The following is a 20,404-nucleotide window of genomic DNA, read 5'->3' as shown; positions in this document are numbered from 1 at the left end:
GTCGGTAGTCACCGCATGGCTGCCGTCCGCCACCGGGTTTCAGGACAATATGGAGAGGCGAGGACCAGGAACTATTCGACTGGCGAATAATCCCCAGCCGCTCCATTGCGGCAAACTCTGCCTTTGCGGCCGCGAGTTTGCTGGGTTTTAGGCGCCGAGCCCGTGCGTAGACTGGAGAGCCGGTCGTTGCGATGTGATGCTCCACGCCGTGTTTGGCGGTCGATGAGGAGAAAGTGGGCTTGGTTAGTTCCGGGAATTCCCCGAGCAGGCGAGTGAATTCATTAGGCGCAGGCAAAGATGTGTGACACAACTGCACTGCGGAAGCAAGGGATGGAGTTGAAAGTGGCCGCATTAATCAGTCGACGATTTCTCACATCCACCAAAAGGCTGTTGGCGCATAAAAAATCTGCGCCGAGGATGGCTTGTGAGATTTTGGCAGTGATAAAGTCCCACTGAAAACGCTGTCCGCCGAAACACACCTGGGCCCGCCGTTTACCAAAGGTATGGATGGCACCGCCATGGCGGCCTGGAGGGGAAAACCACGCCTCCTAGTCCGGATGTCGAGGACAGAGGCGGGAAGGATGCTACACTGCGCCCCGGTGTCGCATAAAAACCGTCGGCCCGAGATGGAATCGGTAATGTAAAGGAGCTTCCCGGAATTGCCAATCGCCATCGCGGCCGTGGGACATCCCTCAGGCTCGGTCTTCCTTTCCCATATTTGGTGCTGGTGTTTTTTCTTCGTTTGAGGCGTGAAACTGCAGGGAGGCCGGCAGCATCTGGCTCTCGCGCCGAAACGGGCGTGGTAAAAACACAAGCCGGGCGATGGCGGCGTCGGGGCGGAGTCCGCGAGGGAGGGGCGCCTCGTGGCAGCGGAGTATTGCTGCGTGACCGCATAAGTAGTGTCTGCTTCGACGGCAAGCGCAATGCGATCTTGCGAGGGCTGCCTGTACCTGCTCGGGCAATTGACTCAAGAACAACTCTCGAAAGAGGAAGCATTGAGGTTCGGAGCCAAGGAGTGTGAGCATCTGGCATATTAACTCCGATGGCTTGGAGTCGCCTAACCCGGGCAGCGTAAGTAAGCGGCGTGCGCGTTCCGCCTTAGTGAGGCCGAAAACCGTGAGGCGTGTTGTACTTGCCATCGACCGGGGGGGTTTTCAAGCAGGTTGATGATTCTTGAAGCCGTGGAGCCGTCGAGTGTGGAGACCACGTAAAGGTAACGGGTCTGATCCGCCACGATGTTTCGAAGTTCAAACTGAGCTTCCGCTTGCACGAGCCAGGAGGCCGCCTGTTGTTCCCAAAACTGAGGGAGCTTCAAAGCCACCGCGTTCGCTTCCATCGTTACGTTGCGTTTCGCTTCCTCCGCGAAGATCGTTCGCGAAAGTTCGGGGTCACCACTGTAGGAATTGCTAGATTCCTAACCAAAGGACTGAGATCGAGTCAGTCTGTCAACCAAACGAAGTTTAATACTGTTTTGCAGAAGTAACAATCAAAACGCAGGAGAACTAACTAACAGGCCTATGCTCAATGCTGGTTCCACGAGGACTGAGAGAGAAGGCTCCTCAGTCTGAAGTCATGACGTCAGCACGTTTCCCGCCGTTAGGAACGTCACGTGACCCACGTGGTGACGTCATCGCGTTTGGTCTTAACCCTACAAAGACCGCGCTATTTACATGCAGTAAAACGAATACAGGTAGAGATTCATTCTGTTACAGATAATTATGTGCATCGATATAAGAGTCCCTTGGTGGCTCTGCCACAATATCCCTTCCCCCCCCCCCCAAGTTGTTGATGCTGATAAATCCTGGTGTTCTGATTTATGATATCCACAAATTAGGAAATAGCACTTAAAGCAGCCCTTTCTAAAGCTCTAGGTCCACAAAATTCAAAAGGGCCAAACCAATGAATAAGAAACACAAGCATCAATGGGGCTAAGTTACCTGGGCTTTTAGATTGCCAAGGGCTCAGTGGCTGCAGGGGTTGCAGTTTGGACACCCTTCCAGTCTTTTTTTTAAAATGGGCACTATCTTCATGTAGTATTTGGCAAACAATTTGTTGTAAGCTTGCAAACCCAATACAATTGTGTAAATTATGTCAATGCATCATCACAACATTGTGACAAGTTGTGCACAGTGCTTCTCCCACCCGAACAAAAAAAAGTCTAATAGTTTTTCATGTCAGTGTTGCTCCTCTAACCTACCTCAATGAGGGCGTACATTACATTGAAAGCATTTGCTCGATGCTTGTCTTCTCTGGAAAAAATTGCCATTTGAATGAAAGTAGAAATAAAATCTGCTTCTGCAAAATAGTTTTGAAAGGTGCAGCACAATAAATATAAATGTGATAAATCATATTGGCCCAGAAATTCGGGTCGAGGGCTTCCCGCGGGTGCAAGCCCCCGACCTGCACTTACCTTGCGCGCTGGCCGTTGAGCTGTGGGCCCCCATGGAATTCCGACCCTGGGCCTGCTCCAACTGCTGGTGCGCAGTGCTTGCGTATCCCAGGGGCGCAGTTAGTTTGATGCGTCCCCTGGGATCACGTGGGCCATGGGGAGCCAGTCGGAGCAGGGAATGCTTCATTCATAAGTTTGACAGGAAGGGCTATCAAACTTATAAATACTACAAGCCCCAAAACATCACTAAATCTTCAAATAATTTTTTTTTAATCACATTTTTAAAATGAACTATAAATTACATGAAATAACTATTTTAAACTAATTTAAATTTTTGAAAAAAATAATTTTATTTTCTAACGGGGCTAAAAATAAACTTAACTTTAAAGTATTTAAAAATAATAAACCTGTGGGAAAAAATGTTTAAATCACCACTTACCTTGTAAAAAGCAGGCCTTGCGACTGCTTTTTATGTGTAACTTCTGGAGACTTACCCTCCTGGGAAAACCTGCAAAAAAAAAACGTAAGTTCGATGCGCACGCGCAGCCTCTCCTGCGCACGCGTTCGAACTCTGAACCCCTTCTTTCAGGGGAACGGAAGTGCCAGTTTCCCGTGCATGCACAGTGCATGCAGGAAACCGGCATTTCCATTGGGCTTACGGGTGAGTACCCCGTGCGTACTCACCCGTGGAGACCCGCATTTCTGGGCCAATATTGAATTTTGATCATTGAGGGGAAAATCAGGTTGGGCATACATTTGTCATTTTAAGTTTAAAATAGAAATCCAATTTTCAAATAACTGTTCTATGATCTGAATCATTATTTTGGTTAGTGCATGTAGAGTCAAGCAGTGAGGTTGAGCATCATTAACAATTGGGGCTTGTCTGTTGGAAAATGTCACCTTATTTTGCAATGGCAGTTTAGACGCAGGTTATTCGCCTGCAGTGTAATTGTATGGGGAGACCTCATCACTCTAGTTGTTGTTCCTGTTTTCTTTCTCCCACCCACCAGGGAAAAAATATTTTCAAATTTTTGTTTTGTGTTTTGCTGAGCCTCATTAGGCACTGGTTGCTAATTTTGTCACATTTTACTGCTAGGATAATATAATTTGCCCAAAAGAAATGGCCCCTATTGTATTGCCTGTGTGCATGAGTGTATTTAACATCCATTTGAGAAAATTGTTTTGAATAATTGCTAATTTAATCATTTATAAATTTATCATATGGAATTATTAGATGTGAGGCATTAAATAAAGTACTTAAACAGCTGAATAATTAATTAATTTTCCCCTTTACGTTGCCATATTTACAATAATAAAGTGTAAATGTATGAAAAAACATCATGGAGACTATAACCTCCTAGTTCAGTTAACTCCCCTGGTTCTGTAATTGTGTTAATTTACAAGCCAATGCTAAATTACAATGCCTTTTTAACTCACCTAGGTTATAGTTGTATGCTACAGCTAAACTAGTATTATGTGGCCAACGACGTTTATCTTATTTGAAGCAGCGGAATATGAATGCGGTGCATTGTAAATTCTGAAGATGTATGCAGGTATACTGAGGTGAAAAACTTGGATCTAGTTATGTATTGGAATTTCAGTGATCTGTGCTGTAGCTCCTCCTCAGCTAGCTGTCTCCCAAAAGGGTCAAAGTGTATTTGGCAACTGCTGCTGTCAAGTGATAGATTGGTAGGGTTCTAATGTATTACATTTTCATGTACGGGAGGTGATGGATAGAGCTCCTCGAGAGGGTACTGCAGTCTTGAACACGAGAGCAAAGATTCCGTACTGCTGCATTCGCCCTCTGGTGTAGTTACGAACATATATTTCCTTTGGCAGAGAATTGAGGGAAGGAGGAGTGATGCCTGGAGGGGCCATTTGAATTCTGCGGCAAATTGGGCTGTGATTCTGGAGTAGCATCATATTGCAGTGGCTGTGTCTGATGCTCCGGTCTGGACTCTTCTGTGATTTAAAACATCACTAAGGAAAGCTGAGAGACTTTTTTTTAAACGTTGTGGTTTTATTTTTTTAAATTAATCTCTGCCTTTGGCGGATAATGATTTACGGAGTTACTGTGCTGATATTTTGTGAGGGCTAAAATTAGCTTTATTTCCACAAAAGGTTTATTGTCTTCTCTATCACGGTCTTGACTTGACTAAGCCACATGTGGGGGAGCACTGGAGATTGATGAAGCAGAAAATATATGCATATATTTACTTTCAACAGAAGAAAGACAGGTGTCATGTCCCCCTCTTTTGTCTTCAAGTCTATGGCACAGCCTATTCATGCCGGCATCCGTCTTTATTTCTTAAGAAGCTGAAAGCATGGCAACTGCTGGGAATAGCTTTGTCATCTTATGGCATGTTGAGGGTGGTGACTGTTTGCTGGATTTATAGAAAAATTGCAATGCCGACAATACTGAGCAGAGTCTGTTCGTTCAGATAGTAAATAAGTGAGGCAGAAGACTGAGACACTGCGATAGCAACCGAGCCAACAATGACATCTGTTTGGACTGTACAAAACAGAAGTATGAACTCTTCCTTGGAAGGAAACAATACTAGCCGACCATTCTGTCTTTTGGGATTCAGTTACTACGAAACTGTTAACATTTGTCTCCTGGAAGTAATCGTCATTGTTTTTCTCACTGTGTTAATCATTTCAGGTAACCTTATTGTTATATTGGTATTTCATTGTGCACCTCTTTTGAATCATCACACTACAAGTTATTTCATTCAGACCATGGCGTATGCTGATCTTTTTGTTGGAATCAGTTGCTTGGTTCCTTCTTTGTCCCTTCTGCACTATCCGACAGGTTCCCGCGAATCTTTAACGTGCAAATTTTTTGGCTATATTGTGTCCGTTTTGAAAAGCGTCTCGATGACCTCTCTGGCCTGCATCAGCGTCGATCGATACATTGCAATTACCAAGCCGCTATCTTACAATCAGCTGGTCACACCATGGAGGTTGCGTGTTTGCATTATAATAATCTGGCTGTATTCCTGCATTGTATTCCTGCCTTCTTTTTTTGGCTGGGGGAAGCCAGGCTATCACGGGGACATATTTGAATGGTGTGCTAATTCCTGGGAAACAAACGTTTACTTTGCAGGATTTATCGTGGTTTTACTGTATGCCCCTGCCGCTTTTGTAGTCTGTTTCACCTATTTCAACATATTCAGAATATGCCAACAGCACACTAAGGAAATCAGTGAAAGACGTGCTCGGTTTAATACTCAAGAAGGGGCATCAACAGAAAATCCACCTAGTTCCGAGAAACGCTATGCTATGGTTCTGTTTCGAATCACCAGTGTGTTTTACATCCTTTGGCTGCCGTACATCATTTACTTCCTCCTTGAAAGCTCTCACATTTATGATAGTCCAGAGGTATCTTTTCTGACCACCTGGCTTGCCATTAGCAATAGCTTCTGTAACTGTTTTATTTACAGCCTCTCCAACAGTGTCTTTCGGAAGGGCCTCAAACGCCTCTCAGGTGCTGTCTGTGCTTCGTGTATCTGGTATGTGGAAAGCAAAAACCCTTCGCTACCTGGAAGTAAAAGATCTTCCAATGGCTGCAATGCTTGAAAAGTATAAGACCTGACATTCTGTGGCCTGCTCATTTCATCACTTCTGCCCCAGTGTGATTTGGATTTATTGACGTGGGCTCAAGTTTTGTTGAAGAGTAATGTAGCATTGAGTAGTGCTCGAGGGCAATTTATGGGTTAATATTGCAATCCAATACATAGCCATTTACAGGACATAATTTTTTTTTTTAATTTTGATCCTGTGGTTAAAGAGAAATTTCCTGCTTTGTTTTCACTTGTTTATAGTGATGTATGAACTGTATTTATGATTTCTTCCAGGGAATTGAGATATTTATGGGCCAAATGTTTTAATTTCTTATTGCACTGTACAGGGAATTTTAGAAGATACTTGTTACCATTGGCAATAGAGTTATTGTACATTCTGATTTGTAATCAACTGTGAATGCAGCAACCATGTAAAACCATGAATAAACATCTTAACCCTAGAGAGGCTGACCCATTTTAACATAGTCCACTAAAGGACTATTTTGTATTTTGCTGTCTCCTAAAAGGTGTACATGACGTGTCCTGTTAAACATGGGTAGCTCAAAAAAATTATTAAATAATACTGTGCCAAAGTACCAAGTAACTTAAAATGTATGGTGAGCCATACCTTTTCAGTTTCCAATTTGATAATTCCATTAATTAATTGGTATATGCCATAAATGGGTCAAAGCTTAAGCTGTTTATTTAAAGAGTTTGACGGTGCTGTTTATGCTAGATGAAATATGTATGGCAAAGGATTAGGTTTTCCAAGTCATGAACTTTTGAGAGAAATGTCTTCAGGCTATAATCAATTGTTTTTCCATATGGGAAACTTTTTTACTTTGATGTGACGAAAAGGAAAAAGTTCCCAGAATCTTGTTTTTCCAGAGTTTCCGGTCGTAATGGAAACCGTAGTTCAGACTTAAGTCAGTTAGAAAATTGAATGTTTGAAATGGAAAAGAAAAATTTAATTTATATTTTTTTAATAGAACTGTTTCTTGGCATAAATAATGGATAAATCTTGTTGAAAATAATTATGCAATTAAAAGTTTAGGTCAGCATAATGCACTGTAACTGAATTGTTGGTGAAGCTTTAGACTGGCATTACAATAAATGGTAAATAGACTACAAAAAAAGTTGTACCCATATTGGTAGGGAACTCTTGTGTGCTGTATAATGGGAAGATGGAGGTATTTTATTCTTTATATCCCGCAAAACATGATTTCATTAGAGAGTTCACCTAGGCCCAGTATTTTACAAAACAATTTGAACTTTGTTGGGTCCTGTGCCCAATTGTAGCTGTACTTTTAAAGTAGCAATTACCATAATGAAATGGCTGCTGCTTCAGTGAAAATTGCTATCAGCCTTGCCTGCACCACTGAGCTTTGTGAAATGGTTGCCATGTCGTCTTCAAAATGGCAGTATTCCCAGTCTGCTCAGATCAGAATTGTAAGTAAAATGTTGATGTTTCTGACAATCAGCCTGCTACTCTGGGTTTGTACTACAGTATAACATTTATTGACAGGACTGTGCTATTTGGACCTATCTGTTTATCAACCCAGTATGCAGTAAAGGAAATTTAAACAATCAAGCAGAACAGTCAAGTGGACCAGTATAAAAATTGATGCTTCTAAAGCATGGATGTTTAATAAAAGTCAGACATCTGAATTATTGCCTCCTAGTGTTTTTTGCTTGCTTTGAAATGGAGTATATGATTATAGGTGGTTCTTATCAAAAATATATAGGTACAAGGCACTGCAACATTTCCACAAACTTTGTTTATCCTGGCTGTTTACTTTCTATGCATCATTGAGAAATTCTAGTATTAGTCTGTTTCAAGTTGCCCTGGATTTTTTTTTTCTCATTTACAAAGTGATTGAACGATGTTATTTGGCTGGTCCATATACCCCTATGTATTTTGTGTTATAGTGCAGGTGAAAAGGTTAGTCTTGTGTTAATAACATCTATTATATGGAAAATGTATTAGTGGTTCTCAAACTGTGGAGCAATATAGGTGATGTGTAGTGAAATGTGGGAGGGGGAAGCAAGAGCAAAGACTTGGGAGGCTAGAAATTACTTCCGGAGGTAATAGCAGACCATGTTTGAGTGTGTACGATATTTCTGTGTCCGCTAATTTAATGGAAGTGTTAACCCATTTATTTGTAGTCTATAGTGACCACTTTGATTGAATAGGGTGAACCTGAGATCAAAACTTTATATTTAAATGTGGATGGTTACTTTTGGATTTTTAACGCAACCTTTTATCAAAAAAATCTCATTTTAAAAGGTGAGATTATTTTGAAGGGAAACTGGGTGAATGGGCAGAGATTATACCATTTTATCAGTTAAATATCAATGGTGTTCGGGAAAGTGAAAGGAGAGGAGAGAGCTAAGGGTATGCAGGACTGACCAGCACTGCAGCGACAGTGCTCAAAATCCAATTCTCGGGCAGAACCAAGCTAGGTGAATGAGGAAACTTTAACCTGAGGCTCTGAGCTGCCAACAGCAAGATAGTCAATTATTGACGAGTAATGAGTGCATTAATGCAGGTTGGAATTTTCTCTCACAACTAAATTCACAATTAATGTTACTTTTTAACTTCATTATTTTCAAGTGCTGATAGTAAGCATACCAGTTCTGTTTTGTAGTGACCGCAACCCCATTCTCTCAGTTGATGAGCTGCAGAAATACAGCGGATAGAGAGACTAATCATCATAGAACTTGCAACACAGGAAACCATTCAACACATGACGCCAGTGCTGGTGCTAGCTCTTCAAATGGAGCTCTGTGTTCTAATCCTGTTTCCCTGCCCTTTTCCCCTGTACACTTTAATATTTTTCCTTTTCAAATACATGTCCAATTCCCTTTTAAATGATATTGTATCTGCCTCAACAGCCACATGTTTCAAAGTATTCTGTTCATAAAAACTGTGTTTTATATATTTTTATTTAAACTTCTCCATTCTTCCAGCGGTAATCCTGAGTCTAAGCCTCCTTACTGATTCACTTGCCAGTGGAAGCAATCTTTCACAATTTACCTTCTCAAAATACTTCATAATTTTGAAACCCAAAAGGTTTCCCCTGTATTGCAATATAAATAGGTCTCTGTTGAAATTGCCTTCTATGCTTCCATGTTTACTGAAGTAGATTGATTGATTTTTACTCTGTACCAAAAATATGTAATTTTGCACAGCTGATTAACTTATGAAATATTAAATTATTTTTTCTCTGATCCATTAAACTCCAGTGCTCAACCTGCTGCATACTGATTGGAATAGAATTTCCTTAATTGGTACAAGCATTTTTAATAATGTTTGCTACTTTTTTATTTAGTACAGTGCCACTTTATTTTCCGTGCCATTAGGGGACTCTTGTGTAATATGTTGCAATAACTTCCTTATCCATAGAACTTTAAGAATGTTGCCGAAATTATCACAAAATTGAACATAATCACTGGCTTTGTGTAGATATTACTTTATGATGACTAAGATAAACATATTTTATAGCAAGTAACTTTAATGAAAAATAGTAACTAGTGTCTTATTTTTTTAAAACTGGAATAACTGACCCAGGTATGTATTTCCATGATTTGCTATGTTGATTGTCAATTTATTTAAATCCCATGGTTAACAACTCTGGTATTCCATTAAAATAGAGTAGTTTCTCTCCCTCTCCTCTCACTCTCACTGATACACTAACACGCTCTTGCACACACTTTCAACAGGAGCTGAAATTCCCCAGCTTCAAGGTCAAGTTGAAATTTCCAACTCTGAGATTAACAAAAAGGGCAGGCCTGGACAGGAAGAGGCTTCTTGCAGACATTTGTAACACTGACCAATTTTATGGGTTAGCTTTTTGTACCCTTTTCCCCAGAATTGTGTGTGTGTTTGTTAGAAGTAATATTTTAAGCTGCATAAAGCAAAATGGCAGCTGAAAGCAGTTTGCAGAGTTGAACAATTTGGTTTATTTTGTGGTAGTTGCTAGTTTTGGAAAATAAATAATTTGGGTGGTTTTGCTGTATTTTTATCACTGACTTTTGAAGTACAATATAGGTACTAGTGCAACTAATAACCACAGTTGAAATCTGCTTGAAATATTTATGCTGTTCCCGTGTCAGAATACTACATTTTGCAGAAGATAGTAGGTGGTATGATGTATTGTAAATATCAGTGTTTTCTCTAACTGATGAGTATAATATTATGGCAAATATTAATGTTGAATTCCATTTTGACTTGCAGGAGTTCCCATACATTACGAAATAAAACTAGCAGTCTATTAAAATGACCCCTCCCAACCCAATTGCAATACTCCAAGGTATGCTGAATGTTTAGACTTGTAATGGGTACTGAGTTTTGTAGAATAAACCCACTATTTGGTATATGACCTGAAATAATTATTAATGGGTGGGGGATTTTCAAATATTTTCCCCAAACATACAAGAAAAAACATTGAGTAAAACAACACTTAACTGAACAAAAGCACTTGCTACTTTCTGGAGAAGGGGTTTTCTACAAAATCAGAAAAATACAAAATTTTTATTGACCAGTGTGTTTAAGTTAACATTGTATGAACATTTTAAAATGAAGGTAGAGAAGCATATCTCTGCAGCACAAGAAAAATAAATGTTTTTTATATGACTAGCTGAGCTGGACGAGCGGAAGTGGCGATTTTGTTTCAGTCAGGGCTCCAGTGATTTTTACGATAATGAATCATAGGAAGACTGTTAAATATCTCTTGGTTTTCTACAAGAATACTGTTGAGGAATTAGCTACTGATACCCAGAAAATATATTTAAATTTCTGGGCATGTAAAAGTGAATATTTAAAATCTGACCTCTAAGTATTTATTTCGTAAAAACAAGTGGTTCCTTAGATGATAAATAGCCAGCAAAATAGTTTGATTTAAGTGCGTCCTTCTATTTGCAAGCCTCTTCAGACGATGCAAAATCTGGGTGCAGGAAACTTAAACGGGCCAAAAGTAAAACCTTCTGAATTGAAGATACTGCAGAAATTACCTGTGTGCTACACTTTTTTTATGTCAAACATTTTGTTGTTGTCCTAGAAGGGGCCTGGTGATTGCAGCAGAAAGCTGCCTCTTGACCTGCTACTGAATTTGTACGACAGCAGCTAACAGTACCATTAGTGAAACCAAAGTTAATTGTAGGCAAAATAGCACCCAGGGATTTTTATTGTACAACTGCTTTGTTAAAATGATGTAAGAGCAGGCAGTTTGTACAATTGTTCCATGTTCAGGTCACATAATTAACAATGGCCCGTAATTTGCGCTCAGCGGCGAAGCAAAGGCGCTCGCTGCTGGCCTCAAAGAAAGCTGCCCACTTGCGATCTCTGTGGCGATAAGTTTGCATTTCTTGACTTGTAATGAAAAGCAGCTTTTATCCATACTTTTTAAAAATGTTAGAGCAAAATAAAGATTGGGACTTTCATATGGGGATAAGGTAGAAGCTGAAATATCCTCAACAAATTTTTAAAAATTATTTTAAAGTTTAAAAATAAATTGTAATTTTTATTATAATGAGTAATTTGACACTTCACAAATATAAAAATTAGTTTTTCAGGGCCAGAACGGTGGTTCAGCAGTCAGTATGCTGTTAAAACCCCAGTTACACTTATTCCAACAAGGCTTAACATTTAATGGGATATTTAACAGCAATATTAGTGCGGATAAGCCCAAGTTTTCCTCGGTTTCACTGATTGCCGACTATGGAAGAGGGTCCATAGCACAGCCTGTGTTGGAGCACTGAATGACTGACCTCAACTTCAGGATTTCCACGTTTAGATGCGCGTGCACTAAATCCTGAAGTTACGGCCAGTTTCAGAGGGGTAATAACGGCGAATACTGACAGTTTGCCATCATTACCCATTGCAAAATCCGTGCCATTGTAATACGCTGCAATAATAAGCACTTGCAGTTCGCAGTCATGTTGGTTCAGGGGGAAAAAAAGGCAGTTTGCAAGGCTACTTGAAATGTTTTTATGCCTTCTGCAAATATGCTTTTAAGAACTTCGAAGACCAAATTTAAATTGATAAAGTAATTACAGATAAATATACAAAGCCACTGAGTATTTTTAATTCATAAATTTCTGAAACAAATGACTCAAAAATGGTACAACAGTTGTGTGGCTAAGGTTTGATGGTGCAAAAAGTGAAACTAGCCCTGTGAGGGTTAATGTTATTCAGATAGCTTGTTCACTCAGCTACTGTTCTATTGATCCATTTTGTAATCAAAATAGCACTAAAGGGTTGTGCATTTGATCATGCTGTTGAATTTAATAGTGCTTTGAAGCACTTAACCAATTAGGAAATTGTCATTTTCTAGCATGCCGTTGGCATGCTTAATTTACTACATTATTGCTCGTCATTAATTTAAATACAGGTACTTGCAGTAATAGACGTAGGCGGACACTGATGCTGCAGTTGTACTGCAGATACTAATGGTATGTACTTTGAGAGCACAGGTCTGCAAATTGGCGTCCCAATGCTCGTGGCATTTTTAGTACGAGAAGGGAGATGATTGGAAAGTCGGCACTTTTCTAACATCATAAACTTGAAAAGTGGTCAGCAAACCACTTGTACACTTTTTATACTTTACAATTAAAGTTTAAAAGGTTGATTTTTTCTACTGGTTGTGTTACACTGGTGGTGTTCTTGCGCCAATTCTGAAAAGCGATTTGACCTTGCACAAACTATAGTTAAACTACTAATTCTGTAGTAGTACAGTGCAGAAATCTGAATCTTTGCAATCTCTGCAGTATAGTTGATACATGGGTGTAAGGGTTATAGTGCAATATCTGTCGTAGATTGTGACTTTGGATGTTGTTCATATCATTTACTCTTGATAAATTTATCACAGAGAAAGGGCTTTTAGAATTTTTCTATATTAAGTACATATGGTTTAGGTACATTGGATGAGATCCTCTGAAACCATGGTATTTCCTCAACAATTTTTCACTGCCATATTGAGTATTTTAAATTGCTGTTTTTGGTGCCTTTTGTGAATAATCTGGAATATTTTTGCGTTTTTTTCCCCCTAATTTTCATTGGACAAGTTGGTTCTTTTTGGAACTTGCATTTAGTTACTTGTTATCAGCTGTGGCCAAGACTAAGATTTGCTGGCTGACCCACTAATTCATACAACCGATCATAAAGCACATTAGCACAAGCCTTTTTAACATGGCATGAGGGCACATTTTCATCATGTGAACTAAAGCATCTATAATGATTAAAGAGGAAGGGCTCACTTATATGTAGAGTTTTAACAAACTTATTTTTTTCCCCCCAATCAAATTGCAATTTCTTTTGCAGCCAACATTTGATAAAGATAGTGTAGCTGATGGGCATTGTGTATTAGTAGATTCATCTAAATGGCTGGCTAATGGGACCCAAGTTCTCTTAGGTCACACTTTCTAAGAATGTTTCATTAACAATAGTAGCCAGTGCATGCCAGGTGCTCATTCTCAATATAATCTAGCAAATAGATGTCTGAATTTGTGTATTCTAGGTAACTTGAAGGTGATTGCAGAACAGCTCCATTGTCTGATGTGTAATTTATTCTGTTTCCTATTCTTGCATAGTGTGTTTCAAAATGACTACTTTGTCGTAGAACTAATTCTTATTAACTTGTCCTGTGGTAATATCATAAATGACTTGAGTTTGAGCACTGTCATTAGTACTGCAGCCGGACAAGTGCTGGCATCACTGTGTGCTTGGGGCTATCGCCAAGCTTTTGCCATTTCTTTCATACTTGCATTTTGTAAAGTACAACAGAACAGTAATGCCTTAAAAGGAAATTTGATTGTGAAAGGGCTAAATGCCTCGAGGGGCTGTCACTCAACATTTGTGGAACTGCACATAAATTACTTGGCCTTTTTAGATTTTACAACGACTTTCCCTTGTAGGTTGTTGGGGGCCTTTTATGTGTTTGCTTATGTAGACTGGATAATTCGAAAACATTGCTAGCCTGAGATTTCTAAATTATCTTTTTGAGCATGATGCTTAAGGTAGCGCATAAACCTATCCACCTTAATCAGTTTGGTGAATTCCAAATATGTGTTTATAAATAACATAGAAACATGTATCAATAGAAAAATTGTGATTTTTAGATACTGTTGTGTCTGTGTACAGATGTAAAGCTGCTATTTTATACACTATTGGACCAACATAATATACCTACCAAGACATGTAATATAGTTACTTCAAAAATGCTCAATAATTTCAAAACTAGATTACATAGATAACAGTATTTACAGAAATAGTGTATGAACTGCAAAGTTTTAAGTCCTAGAATATTAATAACCTATCTGTTTCAAAGTAAACATTTTTCTAGTTTTGTAAAGCACTGGTTCTCTAAACTGTTTGGGCCTGTTTTACCATCTCAAACATTTTTTGGGCCTAGCTCCACTAAATAATAGACTCTTGCACTTCACTAGCTATGGATGCTGGTACATTGTGGTAATTCTCAGCTTTTCATTTTGTTAAAATTCTTTTTTTATCTCACATTCTCGCTTTACCTTCTCTTTCTCTTTCTTGCTCCCTTTATCTTCCTCACTCTCTCGCTCCTCCCTTTCTATTTTTCCTTACTACTTTTCAATTTCTCTCTTTCTCCTCCTCCTCTTCTGCTTTCAATTTACGCCGCCTGTTTACTGCAAACATCCCCCCGCCCCGGCCCCCATTCTTTTTAGTATTCATGCTGCTTATTGAGACTGCATCAGTTTGGGAGAATTGGGGGAAAGCCAGAACAGGGCAAGAGTGGAGGCCCTCCCTGTGTCCTATCTGGACAAGCTAAGCGCCCCACAGTTTTCCGAACTATTGCTGGACTGTATATTTTGGGATGCATGAATTGGTTCTGCCAAAGAAATTAAGTTTAGAAAAATCGTATATTCTTATAAAACAGTTGGTTTGGGGTTAGAGGTCCCAAGACATTGTGGCTTCTGCTGTCCCGGTTTTGTGTTTGCTGGATTTATGTATGTGATCTCACTTGATAGAGGCTTTACAAATTGTACTGACTGTATCTTGTGATATTTGCTAGTGCTACAGCTTGTGTATTTTGTACTTGCATAAATGGAAAGTCTACAAGAGGAGGCTTTGAGTATTGATTTTGTTTCCTCTCTCGCTAAGGAGAAATTAGTGATTTGTGAGCTGCAGAGCCACTTGATTTTGTTTCTGAGATAAACTTGTATGGATATATTGCCCTTAATTACAAACATTTGTTATTTATTATGACTAACATTGTAATTTGTCAAACTATATTCTGCACTGAAGTGTTAATAAAATAATTATTTAAAATTTATTGATTCTCTTTACTCTTGGTGAATTTTGTGCTCATTGATGTGAGTAATTACTATTGGGGAATGGTACATTATAATCCACATCTTACATAGGATCTACAGCACGGAAACAGGCCATTCGGCCCAACCAGTCTATGCCGGTGTTTATGCTCCACTTGAGCCTCCTTCCGTCTTTCCTCATCTAACCCTATAGAAACATAGAAGATAGGAGCAGGAGTAGGCCATTTGGCCCCTCGAGCCTGCTCCGCCATTCAATGTGATCATGGCTGATCATCCAAATTCAGTACCCTGTCCCTGCCTTCTCCCCATATCCCTTGATCCCCTTAGCCTTAAGAAATATATCTAACTCCTTGAATATATTTAATGAATTGGCCTCAACTGTCTTCTGTGGTAGAGAATTCCACAGGTTCACCACTCTCTGGGTGAAGAAATTCCTTCTCATCTCTGTCCTAAATGGCTTACCCCTTATCCTTAGACTGTGACCCCTGGTTCTGGACTCCCCCGCCATCGGGAACAGCCTTCCCGCATCTAGTCTGTCTAGTCCTGTTAGAATTTACAAGTTTCAATGAGATCCCCTCTATTCCCTTCTCCCTCATATGCTTATCTTGTAAGTCTATAGTGAGCATTTAATGTTTCAATGCATGGAAAGCTTCCTCTGCTTCAATAGTGCCCTTAATCCAGTTCTAAAAGGACAGCATCAATTGGACCAGCCACATTTCCATTTTCCATACTAGTTAAATTTATTTCACTGGAGACTCATGGCTAGAGATTTAGAATTGATATTGATAAAATCTGCCCGGTTCCAGTAGACTATTGCCGCAAAGATATTGAGGAGGATGAGGTGGGCTAGCATATCATGGTCTTGGTCACAAAGTATGTTATTGGCGACTTTGTGCTCTGGCCAAAACTGGACTGGAAGTTTCAAACTAGGAATGACGGGGCGAGTAAGAATTAATTTAGATGGTGACAACACATTTAAAGGTCTGGTGCTAGTTGTCGAGGATAGAGGAGCCTAGGTTGGGCTTTTTGAAAAGGGAGTTGATGGCAGTTTTGAAAATAGTGGATTAGAACTTCAAGAGCCATTGGTGATGTTAGTGAGCATTGGATCAAGGAAAGGTGGTTAAATTGGGAGGGCGTGGAGAGCACAGGAAGTGGCTCATTGATTTAACTTATTCAGTTTCCACGGCTGGGTTTGGAGTCCTGGTCTATGTTTGAGTTATTCATTGTAATCTCTTCTACATTTTTAGCATTTTGTTTTCGTTATCGTTTATTCAGATTTTGAGGGAAGAAAATATCACTTCAGTTTATTTTCATTTTCTTCAGCTGTACACAAAGTATTGCAGCTATAATGTAAAAATGATGGCAGAAGAGCTTGTGCTGAATAATATATATTCTTGAGATTGGAATGTCCAAATATTTTATCTATCTATATATATATATATATATATATATATATATATATATATATTCACACACACAATCCCCACAGTGCAGATAGAGGCCATTTCGGCCCATCGAGCCTGCACCGACACATATCCCACCCTATCCCCGTAACCCCACGTATTTAATCCCCTAACACTAAGGGTCAATTTATCATAGCCAAATCAACCTAACCCGCACATCTTTGGACTGTGGGAGGAAACCGGAGCACCCGGAGGAAACCCACGCAGACACAGGGAGAATGTGCAAACTCCACACAAAAGGATAGTGGTGTCTGTCCGCTATACACTCAAGTTATAGAGCGTACCTACACATATGTTATATCAAAAGAAAGCTGATGATCAGGGGAGTGTCATAGGCGTATTTATTTTTTGGTCAGACAAAAATTGTTCGGACAGTATACAAAAAACATTCAAAAATCCGCTCATTAGCAGTTGACCAATCCTACCGCTCATTAGCGTTGAGTGACGTGATGGTTGACCAATCCTACAGTTCAGTGACCTGATGGTTGACCAATCGGTGCGTCACTGGTGGGACCTAATCCTGCAGCCTCCTGAAACTTCGTCGCCATTTTTCCCCCTGCTTTTCCTCAACAGCGAGCGGGGCAGCTGCATCGGCCCGCCGGAGCAGGAGGTGAGTTGGGGTCACTCGGGCCTCACAACCGCTCACAACTCGGGCCGGCCCTCACAACCACTCGGCCTGAGACACAGAGCGGGGGAGCGGCAGCGGGCGGCCGTGAACCGCGCCGCCTGAGACACAGAGCGGGGGAGCGGCAGCAGCCGGCCGTCAACCGCGCGGCCCTCTAAACTGCCCTGGCAACGCCGGCCTCCCCCCAGCTAGCATTGAAGAAAACGTTAAAATCAATTCTAATTAAATGCTTATGAATAGGTCTCATATCACTATAGATCTCTCAATTTTTCTTGGGATTTCCATAACACAGTAATTCAGTTTTAAGCTAATTGTAAAACAAGTTTAAGCAAACTTCATGGAAAATTGAGGGCATTTAGGTGTTTCACCTTTAGTGCTTCTGTTCAGATTGCGGGAGACTCGTCTGCCTGGCAGCCCCCTTTGTTTACACTGGTAAAACTGGTTTAAATCCTATGGCAGACCCACATTATCATAGAATCATAGTACAGCACAGAAGGACGTCATTCAGCCCATCAAGTCTGTGACAGCGCTTGCCAAGCAATCCAGTTAGTCCCACTCACCCCATATCCCTGCAATTTTTTCTCCTTCCAAGTATTTATACAGTTCCCTTTTGAAGGCTACTATTGAATCTGTATCCAACTGCCTATCGGGCAGTGCATTCACTCGGGTAAAAAAGTTTTTCTTCATGTAGCCTCTGCTTCTTCTGCTAATCACCTATAAATCTGTGACCTCTCATTATTGACCATTCAGCCATTGGAAACTATCTCTTTATTTACTCTGTCTAAATCCTTCATGATTTGAAACACCTCTATCAAATCTCCTCTTAGCCTTCTCAGCTCCAAGGAAACAACCCCAGCTGCTCCAGTCTATCCAGGTAACTGTAATCTCATCCCTGGGACCAGTCTTGTAAATCTCTTCTGTACCCTCTCCAAAGCCTTCATGTCCTTGCTAAAGTGTGGTGCCCTGAATTGGACTAGTGTTTTATATAGGTTTAGCATAACTTCCTGCCTCTATTTATAAAGCCCAGATCCCATATCCTTTATTAACTGCTTTGCCTTGCCACCTTCAAAGATTTGTGCACATTGGGGACAATTTTAAAATTGAAACCTGGAGAGTGGGCACTTGGTTGTTGGTCTCCGAACCACAGGAGTGCTAAATGACTTTACGTTTCAGGATAACTGATTTTATAAAACTCTAAGCAAATATTGAGTGATTTTTGTAAATTGAAACTGAATACTTCAGCTCATTTTTTGAGTATATTTTACATTTTCAGCACTGCTAAGAAGTACTTTTGTCTTCCCCTCTTCTCCTTATGCAGTTCTTGCATTACCTGTGGCCGAGGGTAGGTGGCCTGGTCCAAGTCAAGTGAAGCTCCTCCAACAGTAGCCAGTAATGGTGAAATGTGAGGTTATTCACTTTGGTAGGAAAAATAGAAAAACAGAATATTTTTTAAATGGTGAGAAACTATTAAATGTTGGTGTTCAGAGATTTAGGTGTCCTCGTACAGGAAACACCGGTACAGCAAGCAATTTGGAAGGCAAATGGCAAGTTAGCCTTTATTGCAAGGGGTTTGGAGTACAAGTGTAAGGAAGTTCTTGCTACAATTGTACAGGGCTTTGGTGAGACCACACCTGGAGTACTGTGCACAGTTTTGGTCTCCTTATCTGAGGAAGGATATACTTGCCTTAGAGGCAGTGCAACAAAGGTTCACTAGATTGATTCCTGGGATGAGGGTTGTCCCATGAGGAGAGATTGAATAGATTGGATCTATACTCTCTCAAGTTTAGAAGAATGAGAGGTGATCTCATTGAAACACATTGACAGGGTAGATGCTGAGAGGTTGTTTCCTCTGTCTGGGGATTCTAGAACTTGGGCATAGTCTCGGGATAAGGGGTCAGCCATTTAAGACTGAGATGAGGAGGAATTTTGTCATTCAGTTATGAACCTTTGGAATTCTCTACCCCAAAGGGCTGTGGATGCTGATTCGTTGAGTATATTCAAGGCTGAGATAGATAGATTTTTGGACTCTAGAGGATTCAAGGGATATGGCGATTGGGCAGGAATGTGGAGTTGAGGTCGAAGATCAGCCAAGATCTTATTGAATGGTGGAGCAGGCTTGAGGGGCCCTATGGCTCTTAATTCTTATGTTCTTGCGTAATAATACTCCCCCCTTTTTTGGGAGTGGCCTGTCCTCCACTTGGTGCCTCCTCATAGCCGCACTGGTGAGATTGGGAGCTTAGTGGAATGGAGAAGTCAAATCTATCACTTTAATTACATCGTGGCACAGATTACTAGTCCAATGACCGTGCCACCCTTTAATAATGTAATTGTTAATTATATATGTTGCTGACACTTTTAGACTTGCAGACTTGAAAAGGATCAGATGTTCATTTGCAGCTAGTAATAATCAACAATGGCATTGAAAGAGCTAAGATTTTGAATTCAACAACAACTTGTATTTATGTAGCGCCTTTAATATAGTAAAATGTCCCAAGGTGCTTCACAAGAATGTTATAAGACAAAAAAATTGACACCGAGCCATGTAAGAAATTAGGGCAGATGACCAAAAGCTTGGTCAAAGAGGTAGGTTTTAAGGAGCGTCTTAAAGGAGGAAAGGGAGGCGGAGAGGTTTAAGGAGGGAGTTCCAGAGTTTAGGGCCTAGGCAGCTGAAGGCGCGGCCACCAATGGTTGAGCGATTATAATCAGGGATGCTCAAGAGGTCAGAAAAAGAGCGCGTAGGACAGATGTCAGGTCGAGAATACATCTGAGAATCAGGATAAATATAGAAAGTTCAGAGAAGTGAAAAAGAAAATAAGAGGGGCAAAGAGTGGATATGAGAATAGAATGGCAGCTAACATAAAAGGTAATCCAAAAGTCGTCTTATAGGCATATAAATAGTAAACGGGTAGCAAGAGGAGGGGTGAGGCCTTCGAGGGTGCAGAAAAAATTTACGAGAATGATTCCAGGGATGAGGGACTTCAGTTACATGGATAGACTGGAGAAGCTGGGTTGTTCTCCTTAGAGCAGAGAACATTGAGAGGAGATTTGATAGAGGTGTTCA

At 40.4% G+C, this 20,404-nt stretch overlaps 2 protein-coding genes across 6 annotated transcripts in view; both read left to right on the top strand.

The window, feature by feature from the left end:
* Positions 1–20,404, top strand: part of rabgap1 (RAB GTPase activating protein 1) — a 205,337-nt gene that overhangs the window by 124,337 nt on the left and 60,596 nt on the right. The gene's annotated exons all lie outside the window — the stretch shown is intronic.
* On the top strand, positions 2,807–15,257 carry LOC147101773 (putative G protein-coupled receptor 21). The gene has a single exon (XM_085965700.1). It carries the CDS (start codon positions 4,886–4,888, stop codon positions 5,966–5,968), a length of 1,083 nt encoding a protein of 360 aa, XP_085821826.1. The 5' UTR covers positions 2,807–4,885; the 3' UTR covers positions 5,969–15,257.

The sequence above is a fragment of the Somniosus microcephalus genome, chromosome 23, assembly GCF_052327205.1.
Source record: "Somniosus microcephalus isolate GS21.2 chromosome 23, FLI_Smic_1.0, whole genome shotgun sequence".
Classification (NCBI taxonomy): domain Eukaryota; kingdom Metazoa; phylum Chordata; class Chondrichthyes; order Squaliformes; family Somniosidae; genus Somniosus; species Somniosus microcephalus.
The sequence above is the reverse complement of the archived record's forward strand: the minus strand, read 5'-3'. Positions and strand labels throughout refer to the sequence as shown.